General features: G+C 33.5%; 2 protein-coding genes across 3 annotated transcripts in view; both read right to left on the bottom strand.

The window, feature by feature from the left end:
* The window catches only part of LOC109053852 (WD repeat and FYVE domain-containing protein 1-like), a 12,123-nt gene extending 5,814 nt beyond the window's left edge, over positions 1–6,309 (bottom strand). Inside the window, exons 1-5 of the mRNA XM_042740227.1 lie at positions 6,109–6,309; positions 4,203–4,270; positions 3,025–3,098; positions 2,009–2,063; positions 182–332 (exon numbers count right to left, since the gene is read on the bottom strand). Coding sequence (XP_042596161.1) covers positions 182–332; positions 2,009–2,063; positions 3,025–3,098; positions 4,203–4,270; positions 6,109–6,245 — 485 coding nt within the window. The 5' untranslated portion in view covers positions 6,246–6,309. The remainder of the gene's footprint in view (positions 1–181; positions 333–2,008; positions 2,064–3,024; positions 3,099–4,202; positions 4,271–6,108) is intronic.
* Positions 1–22,248, bottom strand: part of LOC109053853 (glia-derived nexin-like) — a 24,859-nt gene extending 2,611 nt beyond the window's left edge. The window contains exons 1-9 of one of the 2 annotated variants that reach the window (XM_042740228.1): positions 22,122–22,196; positions 18,101–18,381; positions 17,754–17,981; positions 16,394–16,591; positions 15,674–15,872; positions 14,147–14,244; positions 12,200–12,286; positions 11,988–12,071; positions 11,804–11,880 (exon numbers count right to left, since the gene is read on the bottom strand). In XM_042740228.1, coding sequence (XP_042596162.1) covers positions 11,843–11,880; positions 11,988–12,071; positions 12,200–12,286; positions 14,147–14,244; positions 15,674–15,872; positions 16,394–16,591; positions 17,754–17,981; positions 18,101–18,356 — 1,188 coding nt within the window. In that variant the 5' untranslated portion in view covers positions 18,357–18,381; positions 22,122–22,196 and the 3' untranslated portion in view covers positions 11,804–11,842. Of the gene's footprint in view, positions 1–11,433; positions 11,881–11,987; positions 12,072–12,199; positions 12,287–14,146; positions 14,245–15,673; positions 15,873–16,393; positions 16,592–17,753; positions 17,982–18,100; positions 18,382–22,121 lie in introns of those variants that run through there. The other variant, XM_019071153.2, reaches the window with a different exon arrangement.

Below are 22,248 nucleotides of genomic sequence, written 5' to 3'. Positions count from 1 at the left end.
AACTGTATATTCAGAGTTACACTACCTTTCAAAAGTTTGAAAGAAATAATACTTCTATTAAGCAAAGACATTACATTTGACTGGCATGTTACCTCCAACACTGCACAAAGCAACAGAAGCATAAATAAAATGTAAAAATGCTTTCAAATGTTTCTCAGGGAGAGACTGAAGTGAAGGATACTGTAAACAGGAAGCCCAAGAGCCGAAGCTGTGTCGTCCCAGCATAGAGCCGCTCTGAGTGCTCATCCAGCTGATGCTTTTATCATGACCTGTGCTGATCACCCACTGACTCTCCAGAGAGAAGATGAGGTCCGACACACGGTTCTGATGAGCTGCACACACACACACACACACACGCTGAAGATCAACTTTCAAATGTATAAAAAAAGTATATACTGCATGTATGCATTATAAACAGAAGCGTGCTACATTGTCACATGACCTCATTTGCACAAGGGTAACTGTCATTAATTAAAACTATTTAAAAAAAAAACTTAATTGAATTGAAGCTGATATAAAATAAAATATTTTTTTATATAATAAACAAACAAACAAACAAACTAAACAGAAATTGCAGCCTTGGCAACTTACTGAAATAAAATTAAAGCACCAAAATTGCTGAAATTAAAATGAAACTGAACTAAAATTTAAACTGAAATATAAATAAATCAAAACTAAATAGCAATATAAAAAAATTACAACATTTACAATAAGGTCCCATTAGTTAACAATTAGAGAATTAACATTAACATTAACTAACAATGACAAAATACATCAGTTACAGTATTTATTAATTCTCAATAATATTAGTTAACAAAACCACAACAACAAAAATAATTTCATGTTAGATCAGGTCCAATATTTTTTTTATTTTATTTTAATAATTATTAGTAAATATTAAAATGAATATTAACTAAGATTAAAACATTTTTATAAGTATGAAGTATTTAGTTCATGTTAACTAATGTATACTTATTCCAAAGTGTTACTAAAAAACAGCACAAAACCAAACAAAAATGGCCAAAAACTGAACAAAAATTAAAAGAACCCTAAAAATAAAAGCTAATTGGAAATATTAATAAAAATACTAAAATAGCAATGATTTGCATGCATGCTTAACTGTAAAAAAATAATTCAGCATTTTAATTAATTCTCAAATATCTAAACCTTCAGCAGTCCGAATATATATTTCTTTATATTTTTCTTATATATATATATATATATATATATATATATATATATATATATATATATATATATATATATATATATATATATATATATGTATATGTATATATATATATATATATATATATATATAGTATAGTTTTTTTTTTTTTTTTTTAATTCTTCCTTCTGATTTGCTACACTGGAAATAGAAGATGCAGGCGAGCACATTGCATTGTGGGATACAGTATTACACGAGCGCGCTCTGTTGTTCTGCACATCATTAAGATCCAGCACACAAACACGCTTTTGTGATCTGCTTCACGTCCTCAGGCAGAGATGTTTGTGGGACGATGTCATTATCTGATGATGTCATGGTGTGTGCCAACAGGGCGGCTAACAATAGAACTGCATTATATCAGAAAGAAACAATACCACATGCAATTCAAAATGCAAACTAATTCATACACATACATACACTACACTAATTCATGCAATATTTTACAGTTATTGGTGGGAATACGGTCTCTCTCACACACACTTTCCTGGCATTGTCCTGTTTTCTCCAGAGCCGCTCTGACTCATCCACTCGTAATCAACTTGTGTGTGTGTGTCCAGTGAGAGCTCACATGGGACTCTGAGCCCCAGAGCATGCTGGGAAAGAGCAAATTATCCTCAAGTGTTCGGGTGGGGCCAAAGTAAGTAGAGTGTGTGTCTGTGTGTGTGTTTCTCTCTCAAGGAAACAAACACACACACACCCAGGGGACAGAGAGCACATGTGTCTTGCAAACACACTTCAGCCCTGCTGTGTTAGTACACTAATGGAAGCCTCTGGTTTTACCTGGGTATGTTTTGACATGATTCATTTTGTTGAAGTCTTCTGAGATGAGGAACTCCTGAAAGACAGAAACAAAGAACATTACAGAAAAATGACACAATGGCTGAGTTTATCCACTTACGCACCCTCATGTGGTCACAAACTCAGATGACTTTCATCCTTTTGCGAAACACAAAATGACACACAGTGCTATTTTTCTATACACTGATCAGGTGCTCACGTCACGAAAAAAAAAAGTACTATTTATGCACCATATTTCACCTTCTATTGTGTTTCTACTGTAAATAAAATACTGTTTAAAAGTTTAGGGTCAATATGATTTTTTTAAATAAAGAAATTAACTATTTTTTTCTTCAAGGATGCATTAAATTAATCAAAAGTCACAGTAAATACATTCATAATGTGACAAGATTTCTATTTCAAATAAATGCTGTTCTTTTGAACCTTCTATTCATCAAAGAATCCTATGAAATGTACAGTATCACGGTTTCCACAAAAATATGAAGCAGCACAACTGTTTTCAACATAATAATGATAACATGATAATAATAATAACATGATAATAATCAGAAATGTTTCTTGAGCAGCAAATCTGCACATTAGAATGATTTCTGAAGGATCATGTGACACTGAAGACTGGAGTAATGATGCTGAAAATTCAGCTTTACATCACAGGAATAAATTACATTTTACAATTTATTACAATAGAAAACAGTTCCTATTAAATTGTAATAATATTTCACAATATTCCAGTTTTTTCTGTATTTTTGATCTTATAAATGTGGCCTTGGTGAGCAAAAAAAGACTTCTGCATGAACATTCTGCTAAACATCTCATTTTGGAATTCACAGAAAAAAAACAAGGTTGGGAATCACATGAAGGCAAGTCAATTATGTGAAAATGTTCATTTTTGAGTGAACTATTTAATATATAGTGTATGAAGAGGCAAGAGACAGAGACAAATCATTGAAGATTTGGAAGCATTCTGGCCCTCAGGGGGGTGATACAGTGGCACTTACCACAACAGCTCCATTGTCCTGTCCTATGAAGATCCGCCTGCTCTCGTGGTGATATGACATACAGGAGCACGGAGCTGGACACAAACACAAACACTTGACCTACTTCATCACAGATTTCTGCTGCGCAAAGGTGAAGTGTGTCAATGTGTGCTACTGACGGCAGCAAAAACAACATCTGTGTCTGAAAAATAAAACTACTACTAAATGATTAACATTTAAATGATTAAAAATACAGATTGTTTTCATTTTAGTTGGAAAACTAAATGATTAAAAATATATATTTTTTTAAATTAGATTAAAAAAATTTTTAAATTAGAATTGTTGCCTTTTTATTTTTAAAAACTAAAAACGGCAACTTTTTTTTTTTCTTTAATTGAAATAGTACTAAAATAAAATTCACTAAAAATTAAACATTTGGAAAAAATCCCTTTTAGTTTTAAAAACTAATATTTAAAAATATTTTTCTTTTTCTATTATCTTTCTTTAGTTGAAATAAAGTTAACATAAAATAATAAATATTAGATGAAAAATTATTAGATTTAAAAACTTGGGGAAAAAAATGAAATGTTGCCCACACAACTAACAGAAATAAATAAGTTGAAATTGAATTACTACAATGACTAAAGCTGAAATAAAAATAAGTTTAAAAAAAGCATCTAATACTAATTAATTATTACAACTAATTAAAATAAAGTCTAAAACTTAAATTATAACTGAAAATACTACAACAAAAATGAATAAAAAAACAAAAACAAATTATATATACAAATTACATTGTATAAATAACAGTTTCAGAGCTATTTTTCCCCCAACACTCCTAACGTTCTAAATTTATTCCTCTCAAACACAGCTCCAGTTGGAATTTCACATGACAAGCTACTCAAACAAAAAGAGCAATGGCATATTAAAAATGTACACACTTACTGATGACACCTGGGAATATATGTGAGGTAGGAAGAGGTGATATGGTTGCTATGGTAACAGAGTTATATAGAGAGTTACCATAGCGACCATACATCTGCACGTGAACACTGGGTGGCAAGAATAAATTATTTTTATTTTGGGTAATTTACTTGAAACTGGAGACGTTCACTAAGTCATTCACGTCAAACCTGCTCTCGCTATATTTGAGATGAAAAATTATGCGATTTTAATTTTTCCGGGGAAATGATACTCACAGGACACAGTGTGGTAGATGCTGGGCCAGTACTGTCCACTGTCCCGCTTCAGCCAAACTCGAATCGTCCTGAAAGAAAAAAAAATAAAAAATAAAACATAAAACATGCAAATCAATATATAATATTTTTTATTTTATATACATAGAATTTAATATAATATAATATAATAAATAATAATCTAATAAAATATACAAAAAATATAAAAATAATGTTACATAAAAATACAATTAAATAATAATAAATATAAAAAACTAACAAAAATAACCCTCTGAGGTGTGATGGTCATGCACAGAAACACACATGTCCGAGAGCAGCCGAAATCTCAATTCCTTCAGTTTCAGTTCCTTCTAAAATCTCAAGCGTATCATGTTTTGCAAAGTTCGTGCATCTGCTCTCATGTGCCAACATGTAGGTAATCAGCACACCACCACACATACGTCTCCACTAAAACAGTTCAGCTGTTAAAAACGCCTCAGCAGTCAGCAAAAACCACAATGTAAACAACATTTAGATACCAAAGAATCCCATCCTTCGAAGCAAAGCCTGTTCATTTACATACACTCCAACTACAATATGAATGATTCTGACAGCACAAACAAGATCTGATCTATAAACCGCTCTGAAAACAAACTCTCTCTTTACCAAAATATCTGCTTCTCAAACTAACTGAACTCTTGCTCATCTTTAAGCTGCACTTAATGGCCGTCTGAGTTCGATTCTCCCGTCTAGCATTTAAAAAGATGTTTAAATCCAATCTTGAATGAAAGTCATTCTTTTGAAACACTGAGACGAGTCCGTTGAAATGCATGGCGACATCAGACGTGATTTCAGAAACAGAGCAAACACTTTATGTGTTCACCCCGAGAGGAGGAACTCAAGCAACACCCCTGCTTCAACCAGACCAGCTGATGAATAGCCAAAACCCTCTAAAACCATGAAAAAGACCATTCAACCTCCTCAGATTGGTTTAAGATGCACTCCCAAGCAGTTTTTTTCACATAAAAACCATGCAAGCAACAAAGAACTGCTCCAAATATCATCAATAACACAATATCCATTATATTGTGAAAACACATCAAGAAAACATCTCCAATTAACCACCTTTTAGGCCAAAAAAATACCACAGTTACTACAACTTCTGTAATAAATGATAATTGGTCATTGGAATCTCCTTCAAATAGTGTAATATTATTTTTGATGTTAACTTAATATCAAGCTTTCACAACAATAACTACAATAATCCCCTAGCTGTAATAAATAATATACAGTATTTTGGCCTGTAAACTGATATAACAGTCCAAAGTCTGAGACAAACCACCATAGATAGCCTTTTATAATTACTGTTAATGTAAAATCAAGATCTAGATTAACACAAGATCTCATTCAAACTGTGGAAAGTTGTAAGAATCAGTCTGATTTTGATTTGTGGTCATATTGTGACACTTGTGACGAATACCAGCCACAGTTTAGCTGTGATAACAATAACTGCATGTGTTTTCTACCAGACTACTATGATTAGCATGCTAATTCATAATAATTCAATTCAGTAGTTCAAATCTGAAACCAAAACAAAGTTTTAAGCAACAATAAGTGGGTCAAGTTCAAGTGCTTCCGTTCAAAATGTTCAAAACATTAAAAAACAAGCAGCACCATGATGTTTCGGACTTGTGCTATAGAAGTAACGTAACCATATAGAAACATGCTAATCTTTTAGTACGTTACTATAGTAGCCTAACGTTACTTTTAACACTGTAATATGATATTATCGTGTTACCGCCATTGAAAGAGAATAAACATGTACGTTCCTTAAGAAATAAACAGCCGGATTAACTGATCGCCCAAGTGTTGAGAGAGCGTTAATTGTGGTGATGTGTTCATGTTTGCACCGGCGCGGGTGTAACGTTACCTGTCCTCGCTGACCGTGATGACGCCATCCTCCTTCGGGATCAGCACCGCCGCGTTCACGCCGTCGCTGTGGCCCTCGATCTTGTTGAGGAGAACGAGTCTGGAGCTCTGGGGCCTCGAGTGGATCTCCGCCGCCATGATTCCCCGTGTGCGACGATTCCTCCTCTCGAGTCAGCTGAGCGCTCGGGAGTTCAACCGCAACCGCGCGAGATACCGTAACGCTGCGAGAAAACGCGCGCGTCAGAAAACACAAACATAAACATTGCGTAAAGACCCGCGGTTTCCTCCTGCAACCAAAATATGCTGTATGATTGTGTACAATAAATGATTAATTATGCATAAATATTTTAATATATATAATTTAATTGTAATCATGATTAAATATTCCTATTAATATATCAAGGTCTATTGCATATTTTATTAAAGGGGTTATATGACGTTGCTAAAAAGAACATTATTTTGTGTATTTGGTGAAATGCAATGTGGAATATGGAATGTGGAATATCAGCTCCCAAAGCAATATTGGTAGGTGACAAGTTTAAAAGGCATACTGTGTGTGTTCTTAAGTTTTTTGTTGTTTTAGATCACCATGCCTAGTGAAGTTGAATGCTGCTTGAAATACACCAGGTATTTTTTGGTATGTCCTGAACTTTGTCGTTATGTATGCTTCTGCAAGTTTTTCTTTTCTGCTATGTATATATAATACAATATCTGCTAGTATAAGGCACACACATACAGTACATGCATACATATATATATAGACATAATAACATATAGATATATATATAACACACTTCCATACAACTTGCATATACACACACACATACATAATACATATACATAATACACACAACAAACATACACACCCCTTAGAACATTTAAAGAGTCTGATTTTGGGACCCAAAGGCAAAGCAAAAGAACAGAAGAAAGAGTATTTTTTTTTTATTGTATCTTATTTCTATCATTTGTAAATCAAAACAAATAAAATATTGTTTTCCAAGACACGAAAAGCAACAAAAATAAAACCTTGAAGGTTTTTCTTCAAAATATTTATTTGCTGTAAAAAAAAACAAAAGACAATAAAAAAACAACAAATATATAAACATCTCAACTCAAATCAAAAAAAAAAAGATACCACATCACACATCATACATTACATACCGATATATCTCTCGCGATGACTATCGAAGTCTTTGTAAGCTGGTGCTACTTAGGACAGGAATGTCAGTTGTGCTTCAGAATCAAATCAACATTGTTCCTCCCAGCTTCATCAAGTCAGCTACATAGTCTGTAGAATGAAGGAATGGGGATTTGTTTTAGCTCCTCTACAAATGGTGTGGGGTCTGCCAACACCTCTTCAAAGACCAGCTTCATCAAGTCAGCTACATAGTCTGTAAATATAGGGTACAGAAGGACATTTTATTATGTACATTACTGTCTTAGTAACATATCAAATGCATCACTATGTGTATTTGTAAGTGTATGAAAATAAAACATTTTGTAACATACCATATGAAGGGGCGTTAAGTTGTCGTTGCCTTCTCACGTTCTCTACTTTAACCATGTAAAAAAACCATCTTCACATGAAGTCCTCAATTCCTCCTCACCTTCCCACTTTCTGCTATTTTCATTGCATTGCTGCAAGGTACAACCTGCAGTACAAGAGTGACATATAAGTTAAAACATTACACACTTCCAGCAAATCTTGCATATACATATTTAAAAATACTATATTTAATGTCATAATATATAAAACCTGCACAACATTCCAATGAAAGAAAAAACGACATTCTTGGGGGCAAAACGCAGGATCACCCTGTGAAAGGCCTCTAGCGAACATGTCTTGTGATGGTGACTGAGCTTTTCCACGTCCTTCAGGACTCGCTTATTGTTCAGGATCTTTTCCACTTTGTACAGAGGCATTGAGCCTAATGACAAAAAGAAACATAATATTGTAAAATTATAAATTACTAGTAGTAAGCTATGTCTGTACTTTGTCACATTATAAAATAATCGAAAAATCTGATGCATACCTGGTTGGAACCATTTTTTGGGATCTCTGGACACTTTCTCTGGATGTGCACATTTCGGGAATTCAGGGTTCTCGTGGATGTGTTTATTTTGGATGTGGTTGAGCAGGGAAGTCCATTTGGCCACCTTCTCGGGACCAGAAGCAGATGATGTAGCACTCCAGTATACATGATTCTTGATGCTGCGCAACCACTTCTTCAGTATTTCACACCCCTTTTTTGTGAAAGTTTGTCCAAATTTTTAGATAAACCTGTAAAAAAAAGTCTGAATGTAGTGTATGAGTACCATTCATTGATGTCATAAACCAGTCATAAAAGCACATCACTGTATACAAAAAAATGCGATCAAAATACACAAAGCTTAATAGTCACCTTTTTCGAAGTGCCACACATCGTAGAACTGTACGATGTTGCGCTCTCTGAGAAACTTCTCAATCCCTCCATCACAATCTGTAAGCTACGAAATAATACAATGACATACAGATAAAATAAAAATTCAACCACACAACTCTCTTTAAAAACCAAATTAAAAAGTAATAAAACTACAATTGAATATTTCCCAATGTAACAATATAATAAGTTTATGATATAAAATAAGTTTACCTGAACAAGCTGCATCTCAACAATAGTGTTGCTGTCCAGGTGCATCAAGGTGTAGCTTTTACCTGAACAAGCTGCATGTCAAGGATAGTGTTGCTGTCCGGGTGCATCAAGGTATAGCTGCACCATTAAACAAAAAAAAAAAAAAAATAATATCATCATAAAACCACATTTTCAAATTGAATGAAAAATGCACCACAGAAGTAAGTTGACCTTTTCAAATTGAATGAAGGATGCACCACAGAAGTAAGTAGCTGCAGACACCAGTAGGTTTCCAACAGGTGTACTTCCAACGACTGGCTGACTCTCCCACTTCCTGTGATAACTGCACTTTGGACAGTGCTGGGTGAATGACACATAGCTGCCCATTCGTTTACACTGGACATCACACTTTGTTTCGCACAGTGGACATGTTTCAAATAGCTCCCGGAGGCAGCTATCAAAAACAATGTATTTTGACACATTGTGTGAGGTCTGTTCCCCAAAATGACAAACAAGAAATTTGACTCTTTCAAGTCACTTTTTTACAAATTGCAAACAAACTGATCAGACTATAAAGAGGTCTAAACCTACCATAATCCAGACTCCACTGTAGCAGCAGGGTTGTGTGGTTCAGCTATGCTTTTAGAAATGTCTGTGTCATCGTCCTCTTCATCCAACTCAAGACGAGGCCTTTTGTGTGGTGTGAATGGAGCTTTGATGGGATTTGAAGACTGTGCTACTAAGGGGAAAATGAGAATAGTTTCAGTGCCTAAGAAACCTTGAGAAGAAAGTCCTAAAACGTAATATCTAACGTTTAACATGCAACACTTAAGTACACTGGATTTTCTACAATCTTACATTCAACTATAATTAATGCATTCATAATTGAATACATAAACACTGCTACTGCGTGTAAAATACCTTTGTTCCGTGCGTGAGTGTCCTTTAGTGTACAGAAAGACAACTGTGTGCCAATAGATCGCGTTTTTGGAGATCCAGCAGGCAGTGTTTCTATACTGTCCATTTGACATGAAACGTTATGACTTTGGGATGAAGTGGATAATTGTTCTGAACCTAGGGCTTGCTGAGAAATACCCAAAACAGTTTTGAGAGAGGAACAAGGTGGAATCACAGCTGAGTATGTTACTATAATTAATCACAGGACAGGAGGTGACAGACACCTGAACATATGGACAATGGGCGCGTGCTTCTGCCCTTCTTCTCGAAAAGCTATATTATGTAAACATAAAGCCATGTCTGCATTGTGATCGTAGAAACCACAAACAAGTGCTATTCTACACTGCTCAAAACTCGGGTATGAATAGTCAATAGCAAATTCTTTAAATATGAAAACATACTTACAGGCTGTGAGTCAGAAGCGCCAGGCTGTCCTTGTAAAGTTGGAGTTGCCCCACTTTTGAGTAAAAGCCTTTGTGCACAGCTGGTCTTGAACTCTCCCAGGTTCAGAAAACAATCCTCCGTAAAGTGCGCAGTACAAACTGGAATATTTGTGTTGTTCTGCTCTGGAACCGTGTTGTAAATAAAACTTAGCCACATATTTCTTGTTGTGTACTCTTTTGGGAGGCCAAACAAAGTGCTTTTTCTTTTGCATCGAAACACATAGCGTCTCCATTACATAGCGGCAGCGGCAACAATACTACAGCGAGAAAGTTACTCCTTCTTTCGGGCAGTGTTATGCAAATCTTCCCACGCAGTGACGTAGACATATGGGGGCGTGAAGTTACATATGCGAAAAAGTTACTCCTTCCCTTTTTTGGGCGGTGTTATGCAATCTTCCCACGCAGTGACCATTAAGTTATATTTACATGGGGGCATGTTTAACATACAGTTAAATGCCACTTCTTTATGCACCAAGAGCTCACAAAATTCCAAAAACAAAATAAAAAAAAGTAATATACTATGAAAATTTACAAATAATCTAAATTTCACAAATTAAGTTAAATTATTTACATTATATGGGCTGAAAAAACTAACTGATATTTTTATTATCTTCTGTAGATTATTATTCTAAAAATTAGCAACTCTATCTCCTCCTAGAGCATTTAAAGTGAAGCCCAGCTCTTCATACTGATTGTTAAATTAAGTTAAATTATTTACATTATATGATAAAAAAATTATAAAAACAATATACTGTAGTATAAATTAAAATATATATATTATAGTATACAAAAATACAAAAAATATATATATGAACATTATAAAAATATAAAAAATAAATACATGAACTTTTTTGCATTCTATATTTGAATACTTTTTAATAATTAATCAATTGGATTTAAAGGATGGGCCTGTTAAGATCACATGTATTCATAACAATATGTAGGCCTAACTACATCTATTGCATATTTGATTAATTATTTTTCTTATTCTTAGATCATTCTAAATAATGGATAATTGTAACCTAACATGTAGCGCCATAATAAATAACCTACGCGGACATGCTACATTAGTGGTAGTGTGTGTCACTTGCTAAGCATGTGTGTGTGTGTGTGTGTGTGTGTGTATTTATTTGTTATGAACCTTTTTATCACTTTTTAATAACTGAATGAAATGTGCTATATAAGTAAATTGTCTATATCAGTGTTTTTTTAAGAAACACTTAATATTAAATCATTTTTCTTCTTGTCTTATTGATCTTAATGTAATATAACATTAATCAAACATAAAAAATGAAAATAACCAAAGCAACTAACTTGAATATATTTTATTAAATAAACAACAACTGTTTTCTTAGAGTTAGAAAAAAACAAAGTGAACCAGTTTAAGTACCTTATTTAATAAAATAAGACTTGATGCAGGAAAATACATCATTAATGTGACAAATAAACCGACATTTTATTAAAGACATAAAAGTTAAACAAAAGTTTTAAGTTGCACACATTTTGTGAGAAAGATTTGCTTTAGACAGATTATAAACCATTTATAAAATCTTATAAAATGTTCTTCAAGAATAAAAAGATAATCAAGAGAACTTCAAAACGAAGGTAAAAAGACACTTGAGAAATAAGAGTGTGTAAAGAACACGCAGTCCAAGACAAAAGTTTAACACATTTATCTGTCTGTGTGTGTGGACAGCTGATCGAATCTCCTCCGATCTCTGGCTCAAGGTTTGTTGATCTGGCCAGCAAACAAAATAGTTCCTGAGAAGAGAACGAGATCTGATTTGAGATGCATTTCATATCAGAAACATTTTAATATTACAGTTTTATAAACCAATAAAAAGCCCATAGACTGGACGTGTGTGCACCTGTGGGATTGTGTCTGATGAGAAACAGGAACGGTCTGTCCACAGTCATCCACGGAGGAGAAGATCGGGCGTGCAAGATCGCAGCTGAAATGAGAGAGAGAGAACAAGCATATTCGGATCATGAGCACAGATGAAGGGTCTTGCTGGACATCCAATGACTGAGGGTTACTAATAACGTCAAAACAGAGGAATCATGGGACACAGTAACATACTGGTGGCGGCAGAGGCTCTGGTTCCATCCTCATTGACCTCGATCTTGGCTTTCTGAAGGGCTTTGGACACATAGATGGACTCTAAACCTGTTACACACACAAACACACACGTCTTTACTCACAGAATGTAGCTTTAGCACACAGAAGTATACAAAGTGGGCTTCATTCATACACTAAACGCATGTCATTACATCAGACTGCCACACGAGGGAAACAGAACAACACACTTCAGACTTCCAGAGCCGCAGGTCTGGTTTCTGATGGTTTTTCTCATACGCTATGGCCTACATTGCTTGCAAAACCTCTTCCTTCCTTCCTCTAGTTAATATGAATCTTCATTTATATTTTCATTTTCCCTCTATACTCTGGTATGTCTTTATATTTGCCCTTCTCATATTTTTCCTAGGATAGATTCTTTTGGCAGTTTCTGATTTTCCAGGTTTATTCTCTCAACATTGTATGGAAGCTCGTTCCCAGAACATAAGAAAAGAAAAAAAAAAGCTCTGGTAAATCATAATCATAATATCAAAAAGTCACAATTATGACAATCAAAATGATGTCCTAAGTCATAATTATGAGCTAAAAATCAAAATAATGACCAAGTCATAATTATGAAATATTAAATCGTAGTTATGAGATAAAAATCTAAATTACAATACACAAGTCATTAGTTATGAGATTTAAAATTAACAGAAGTCAAAACAAATTATGAGATAAGACAGTATGAAAGTTCTGATTTTGTCACAATTGTGAACCTAGGTGATAATTATGAGATAAAACGGCACAATTATGTCGAAAAAAAGCTGTAATTATGAAATACTAAGTCATAAATATGATATTTACAGCATACCAAGTCATACTTTATAAGATAGAAAAGTATAATTATAAAAAGCCATAATTATGAGAAAAAACTAATTATGGCATAAGAAGTCAAAATAATGAGGTAGATAAAGGTAGACTATGATACAAAGTCAAAATTATTATAATAATTATACATTATAATTATTAAAAAGTCAAAATTATGAAAAAAGTTATGCTAAAATTATGCTAAAATGTCCTAATTACAACAGTCAAAACTGTGTAAAAAATAAATATTTCTAATACATAATTATGACTTCATATCTCATAATGTCGACTTTATGTCATAATTACGATTTATCAAACCATAATTTTTTCTCTTATGTGGCAGACATGGGCTTCCATAACAGAGCACTTCTGCCTTTACGAAACGAATTCAGCTTTTAGAGTTTAAGAGATTCTTGAAAGAAAGAATGAAAGATTTAAGAATGTGAAGCGCTTTAAATCTTGTAAAGGTGATCGTTCACCAAAAAATAAACATTCTGCCATCATTTACTCATCCTGCTGTCATTCCAAACCCCAATGACTTTCTTCCGTTTTCTGTACAATGACATTTCATACTGAACATGCCTGTCAAGCTCCAAAAAGAGCTTTTATGATACTTTTTGATCCTATTTGGAGCCTGACAGACAGTCTTTGTATAGAAAAAAATTATCTTTTTGTGTTCCACTGAATAGATAACAACATGCGGCTGAGTAAATGATGATAGATTTCATTTCTGGGTGAACTGTGAAGCTTCTTTATAGTTTAAAGTGAAAATGGCACAGTGATTCACTGCTTACCGCAATTTAGGTTAAAGTTTGTGGCTTAACAGCATGAATTATGGTACTAAAGCACAGGCTTTGAGGAGAATTATCTCTTTCGAGATCATGTGGAGCTGTGCAGAGCTGGGAGTGTCTCTGGATGGTGACCAGAGCACTAACAGAGTCACTCTGACTCATTTTCACACTTCACTGAGAGACGTAATTCACGCTGAAGTTCACAGTCCACAGCCAACAGCCAACGAAATCATTCAGTCAAACACAAACATATGCACATAAAATGAACTTATGAAGAAAATGCTGTGCATGACTGACAGCTGTCACTCACTCAGGTGTCTGAAATCAGCTTTGGTCTTACTGAAGATGTCTTTGATTCCCATCGCTGTGAGAGGACCCTCCAAATCCACCTCTTCCTCTGCTGTGAATCTACTCGGAGAAGAGGAGGAGAAACCATGAGAAACCAGAGAAATTCATCCATATGAGACTCACTAGAGATCAGAGCAGTGTGGTATTGTTAACTAACTGCATTATTGTTAACTGAAACTAAAACTAAAACTATTAAAATTCCTAAAACATTTTTTTGGTAATTGAAATACAACTGAAATTAAATAAAACATAAATATTAGATTAAACGTCATAATGAGATTAACAAGTCAAAACTACAACATACTGAGTCATACTGAGATAATTATAAGATTGTCTCATAATTTTGACAAAAAATAAAATTATGAGATACTAAGTCATAATTATGAGATACAAAAGTCATTATAAAATAAAAATTTCAAATGTTGATATTTTAAGTCAGAAAAGTTAATTATGACATACTAAATCATAATTATGAGATACAAAGTCAAAATTATGACATGAGTCATAATTATAAGATTATCTCACAATTGACAAGTCAAAATTATGATACTAAGTCATAATTATCAATACAAATGTCATTATGACAGTCAAAATTATGACAGACTGAGTCATAATTATAAGATTCTCATAATTTTCACAAAAAGTCAAAATTATGAGATACAAATGTGACTGACAAAGTCAAAATTATGGCATACTGAGTCATAATTGTAAGATTATCTCATAATTATCACAAAAAAGTCATAATTACTAGATACAAATGCGACTGACATAAAAAGTCAAAATTATGACATACTGAGTCATATTAAAAAGTCCTAAGATATAAAGTAATAATTATGAGATAAAGTTATTATGACATAAAAATTCCAAATGATGATATTCTAAGTCAGAACAGTTATAATTATAACATACTAAATCATAATTATGAGATAAAAAAGCCACAGTTATGACATACTGTGTCATAATTATGCGATACAAAAGTCATTATTACATAAAGTGAAAATGATTAAATAATAATACATAATTATAAGATAGAACAAATATAATAACATACTATATTATAATTATGAGAAAAAAAGTTACAATTGTGACAGTCAAAATGATCACAAATTAAGTCATAATTATAATTAGTCAAATGAGATGAGATAAAAATCAGTTATGACCAAAATTAGATAAAAAGTCATATTTATGACAAAATGTGATAATTGTAATAAAGACTTAGCATCTTATAATTTTTACATCATTTTGACTTTAAATTTTGACATAATGGACTTAATATTCAACTAAACACATAGACATATTACAATTAGTATTAGTCAATATTAATATTTAATATTGACTAAATATACTAATAATTATTAATAATTCTATATTAATTCATTCTATATATTAATTCTAAAATAACACTGCATCACCTAGAAGATGCAGACTGATTTAGAGGGAAAAAAAGAAAGTGAATATTAAAGGATAACGCTAAGGACAGGAATCTCACTTTGGCATCAGGAGGCGCATCCTCCTCTGGACCAGCAGTTTGGTCCAGCTTTGGACGGTCGCTGTGGAGATGTGCGGCAAAATAGCTGACAGAGGTGTGGTCTCTTCTGACGGCAACGCAATAAACATGCTCATGCTATTGCCGTGATATGGCAACTCGATCACTGTATACTTCAAACCTTCTGGAGTGCTTGCTTGACCTGCAGAGAGAACGAAAACAATAAAGAGTCAAATAGTACACTTAACTATTAAATATTCGTTTTATTAACCTAAATTTCATCATGCATGAATTTTCCTCAAAAACCAACACACGCGTATGTGGGTCATATCCCAGTCACCTCTGTGAACTTTAGAAATGCAGTCCTTTCGTACGGTCTATAAAACACTTTATTCTGCTCATAAAGTGCTTATATCACAACTAGTAAAACAGCAGTTTATTGCATTTTCACTCTTGGCGTTTGCATTAGAATTCAATTAATTCACATTTTACACTATTTTATTCCCATCTGCTGGGTTATGAGGCATTGTAAAGTTAAAATACTCCAGCGTTCCCAGCTATTTAAAAAGTAGCCATGTTTTAATTACATCGCCGTCTCTGAAAAACAGTTCCACATATATCCAGACAACGTCATGAATCACGTGGTGGGAAAATCTTGTATTACTCAACAGTTCTGAATGTGAGTGAGTGTAATATCTGATGCAACCTGCGAGAAAATCTCACCTATGCTAAAGACAGAGAGCTGGGACATCATGGGAACTTTGTATGTCTTCCCGTCTCCTGCAGTAAAGCTTCTGGGTTTGGTGTTCTGGGCTTGGAAGCGGGACTTCCAAAGGCCTTTGAAGTAAATGGAATTTACAGCCACCAACCGAGTCATAGCCGGATCAAACATATCTGCCTTGACAAGACTGGGAATTTGGCCTGATAAAGAAAAAATAAATAAATAAATAAATAAATAAATATTATAAGTAGCTGCCACTTCACACAAATAGAGTCCTAAATTAGGCCTAAAAAACACACTTTTTCCAACAAATTGTCAATGAAAAAACATTATCAAGAGGTCAAACTAAATATAAATATCATCCGTTTTGTTTTGTGATCATTTTGTATGAGATTTTGCCATTAAAAAAAAGTGAATACAGTTTATAATCCTGATTTGATTGATTTTGCAATAAATAAATAAAATAATAAATTAAATAAATCGTTTGTATAATAAGTCATTTTAAAATAGGTCAAATGTCATTTTTTTTTTATTTATTGACAAACTTCCAAGAAATGCAAGAACATTATTCATGTTTTCTTATATAACTTTCATATTAAAAATATTACATTTTAAATATATTACAAATATTTTATAAATAAATAAATAAATAAACAAATTACATTTGTATACTGGAACAAAATGTTGTTTTAGTTATTGATAAACCTCTAATTTTTATAAATAAAATAAAGTTTATTTTTTCTTGTAATAATGTGGAAAATGATTTTAAGATTAACAATTAATTTAATAATTAATTCATAAATAAATCAATATAAAACAAACAAACAGCTTTTTTACTGAAAAACTTCTACCGCCTATAATTACAAAAAATATAGTTTTTCTTACAACCTTTTAAGATTAATAATTAAAAGTTAATAATTAATAAACTAAACAAATAAAAACAAATAACTAATGTTTGTATATTTTAGCCAAATGTTGTTTTTTAAGTTACTGTTAAACATACTATAAATTGAAGATTTTTTTGTCTTATAATAAATTGGAATTTTTTAAAGATTAATAATTCCAAAAATGTAAGATTTCAAATATTTGATTATCATTTCAACAGATTTGTGCTTCTAATGCTTTAAAAATAATAATGGTAACCCAGTTTGTAGACTATTCATGGAAAGTGCCTATAACATTATTATACTATTTATATAAATATTCTACAAGTTATATATATAACATAAAAAATTAAAGCTCTCAGGTCTAAGAGCTTATTTAGGGATAAATATGACATTTCATGAGATACTGTATTGTGAAAATCCTGTTTATTAAATGCAGGTTAGAGGTAAGGGTATCAGATGCAGGGGTCAGCTGTACCTTTGGTGCTGTTCTTCACCCATTCATTGATGGTTTCTGCAGCCTTCTCTGGGTCACTGTAGTCTATGGTTTGAGTCTCACACATGAAGTTCTCCCTGTTGGCTGTCAGGAAGTCTTCCTTCATGCTGAAACCCTCGTTGGGGAACAGCGCATTGGCAATCGTCACAATATCAGCGTTGGATTTGGTCGTCAAGGCCTTATGCAACTTCCGCAACATTTTATATGGACCTGAGAGCAGTATCAACACACAAAATCAGTCTGTAGATGTCTTTTACAGACTTGAGATTCCTATTTTTTGAGCATTTCAATGCACAAGTACTGCAAATGAAACAGGAGCAAACACACACCTGTCTTCCTGTATTTGAGGCCTGTGAGAAGCTGGCGGCGAGTGTCCCCGTGGGCCCCGGGGAGCAGCATGCCGAGGACAGAGGCCACGCCGTGAGGAGACAGGACCACATTCTCCTGCTGTTTGTCCTGGACCACACGCAAAAACACCTGCAGGCCGATTTCAGAGCCTCGCTCTCCGTAAGACGAGGACTGAGACACTGAAGCACTCAGAGAACAAACCGCCACCAACACACACAGCTGCAATGCCACAAACATAGTGAGGGACACACAGGCAGCTCACCTGAAGAACAGAGAGAGACGGGGTCATGAAGTAAAAATAATGCTCACAAGAACTGTTTTTATTCTTTTTATGAATACATGTTTCACTATTTTTATGCATTTCATTGCTTATGGATTACAAACAGGATTACAAACAAAAGATGTGTGCTGCTTCAAGAACTAAAAGTAAAATGAAATCAAAATGGTATATTTATTTTCCGATACATACATGTCTTATTGTTGACAATTCAACAGAGCATGTTATTCCAAAGAAAAATATTTTGCCTTATCATTTTTAATAATAAAAAAAAGAATTGTAAAAAAAAATCATACGTGCTTCACCTCTGAAATTACTTGTACACATACATAAAAATGTGTCTAGATAGATATTTTTAATACTTTTTTGTATAAAAATGTATATATATAAAAATATAGATTTTTATCATTTATAATATTATAAATTTATATATACAAAATATAGAGATATTTTTATAATTTATAATATTTAAGAAATAAAATACATTTGTGTATTTTTTTATAATTTATAAAACAAAAAACTAATTTCTGTATATTTTAATTATAAAAATGATTATAAAACACTATATACACTACAGTACTGTATATAGATAAAATCATCATGCAAACAGTTACTCAATTGGTTACTTTGTTTTCTTTAAAGGGTGTCATATTTAAGATAAGAAAAAAATATTACGCCTATAAAATGCACACTTCAAATGATAATCAACACACATTCTGTCTCTGATTTTAAGTTTAATGTCTTTCCTGACCCGAAGAAGTCCTTCAATGGGAATCATAGTAAAATGTCTCAAGGTATTCCAGGTTCACTTCAAACCGGTCCAGACGTCTGGCTCATTCTTACATGATAACTTACAACATTTACACAAAGCACAACACAAATACCTGCTACTCTCTGAGATCTCTGATTTTCTCGATCTAATCAGTATTCTCCAAAGCACAGCGATTTTCCGGGACACAGACTCTTTTTATTTTTTTTGCACAAGAGTTTCTTGAGTAAAGAACGGCTCCAAGCAACACACATTTCCACAATCCTCAGGTCTATTGGATCTGTGCACACACACTCACACACTCCTGAGCTATTCTGTTTCCCGTCACACAGCCCTGCGGCTCAGGAATTTATTTGATTAAGGATAGTGTGTGTGTGTGTGTGTGTGTGTGTGTGTGTGTGTGTGTGTGTGTGTGTCTACTTAACCATATTTTGGGGACAAATTTGTACCCAGAAGTATAAAAACCTTATCAAATCTACCAAAACCTTTTCTTAGAATTACAATTCTGAGAAAGAAAGAAAAAAGTCTAATTTGCGAGATATAAATTCATAACTCTGTTTTTTTTTTCATTCAAATTTTCATCAAAAAAAAAAATCTCAGAATTCTGAGTTTACATCTCGTAATCCTGTTTTTTGCTTCCGCCATGAAATAAAATTTAAAAAGGAAATTGTAACTTTTTATTGTTTTTATTCTTATTGTAACTTTTTAATTTATTCTATTATTTTTAATTTATTCTTTTTGTTCTTACAATTCTGACTTTTTTCCTCAGATTTCTGAGTTTGTATTTCACAATTTAGACTTTTCTCAGAACTGCAAGGAGAAAAAAGTCAGAATTGTAAGATATAAACTCAGAAATGTGAGATAAAAAGTCTTAATTTTGAGATGAAAAGTTGCAATTACCTTTTTATTCCATGGTGGAAATGGACTTGGCTAGGTTATAGTAGCCAATGCAGTGTCCACATTTTGATATCTAAGTAAACGTCAGTGTGTGTGTGTGTGTGTGTGTGTGTGTGTGTGTGTGTGTGTGTGTGTGTGTGTGTGTGTGTGTGTGTGTGTGTGTGTGTGTGTGTGAATGAGGAGCACAGTCAGTATTGCAGAAAATATCTCCAGTGATTATTTAATGATGCAATTAAGAAAGGAACAGAAAATGTGACTGCCATAATATCCTATCATTCTACTGACATACTGTCAACAGACTGTTGTGATCGATCATTCACTAGTGCATTTCACAGCTATGAGTGTTTAGCATAACTATCATTCCTGTCAAATATAATGACCATTTACAGCACGTTAAAACATATTAAGCATACAACCCTTTATAAACCTTCAAAACAGAACTGATTTAGTCTGATGTTTGTCTTGAAACAGTTACAAAAGAATTTGCTAACATTCTCATTATGTTATGAAAACATTATTTCTGAATGTTCTCTGAACATTCAAACCACCCAGTTTTTTTTTTAATGTTTTAAAAGAAATGTTGTTGTTTGGTTGGTTGGTTATGTAAACATTCCATTTTATCATTTTCAAACATTATGGGAATGTTACTTTTAAATGTTCTCTAAACATTCCAAACAAGTAGTAACATTTAAAAAACGTTATTCGAATGTCTAGCTAAAATATCTCATTCCATGAACACTTTATAAGTAGTTTTCTTCCCCAATGTTTTAAGAATATTATTAAGACACAAAAATGACTTTGAACAAACACTGAGGTTTACATTAAAGGGGTCATCACATTCACATTTTCCACAAGTTGATATAATTCTTCAGGCTCTTAATGAAATGTCTATAACATACATTGGTTAAAATTTCTCAATGGTAGTCTAAAAAAACACCTTTTTTACCCTGTCAAAATCTATTAGGAAAGGTGATTTGCAAAGAAAAATAAAAAAACAAATATACTTAAAAACTCTGCTGACCCCGCCCATCACTTCCGTAGGGTGACGAGCAGACTGTAAACTTCAGCTGCAAAACTTGCTAACTAGAATATATAAGGAAAGGCGATTTGCAAAGATTCATAAAAACCCTCATACTCACTTCTTCAGTAGATGAAGCTGGATCACGAATGATTCGCACAAACTTAAACGCATTTAGGCAGATCAGCGCATTTCCTTAAAAAAAAAAACCTTAATCCTCTGCGTCTTCAGCGACTCAGATGTCGGGAGTAAATGACGACTGCTATGTTCATTATTACATCCAACAACAAAACATCTCAATCGCTTAGGAGTCATTCTGGTCTTCCCCTGCACCAGACACAATAGCGGACAACTCTCAGCTCACTCAGGGTGGGTCTGAGGTAAGACGGCCTTGTCAATCAACTCTCGTGGGAGGGGCCTGTGCAGAACTATGCCATTCTGACAGGAATCTCAGAACAGCCTGATTTGAGAAAGGGGATTTTAAAAAAACCACTGGGTGGATTTTTATCATTATAGGGTGGATGTGTACACACATGTCCAACACACATTTATGTTCAAACAGCAACAAAAGTGAATTTTGCATCCAATGACCCCTTTAATATAACTTCAGTTCACTGTTAAACAGGTGCCAGTTGCATAAACTGCTTAGACTAGCCTTAAAGTCAGTCATCTATTTCTTATCTATTTCTACAGCTGAACTGATCTGGTCTGGTATACACTGGTCTAATGTTTTCTGTGAACTGTGTGAGTGAAGCGTTGTCTTCAGGTGACCGCAGTGAACTTTTTATAGCAGCTTCAGCAACTGTGTTTAATTATAGGCTCTAAAACTCTGAACACAAATGGGGCGGGGGTCTGGAACTGAAATCAACAACTCAAAAACAAGTCAACCTCCACATCCCTCATATGTTAGTAGTAATAGCCTATACTATCCATAAATCAATAATAACATCCAGGAATTAACTTTATAACAGCAGTAGTAGATGCCTGATTTTAGTGTAAACCAACCTGGACAGTCTATGAGGTGAAGTATGCGTCACTAACCTGGACAAGCCGCTCTAATTCTTCTGATACGCAGGTAGAGACGCGTGTCTTCCGCGAGCGTCTGTGTTCTTCTTCACGCCGCCGCGCCTCCGTTTATTTCTTTCTGTCCGGAGCGCCGGACTCCGCC

This window comes from Cyprinus carpio, chromosome B15 (assembly GCF_018340385.1).
Source record: "Cyprinus carpio isolate SPL01 chromosome B15, ASM1834038v1, whole genome shotgun sequence".
NCBI classification, from domain to species: Eukaryota; Metazoa; Chordata; class Actinopteri; order Cypriniformes; family Cyprinidae; genus Cyprinus; species Cyprinus carpio.
The sequence above is the reverse complement of the archived record's forward strand: the minus strand, read 5'-3'. Positions and strand labels throughout refer to the sequence as shown.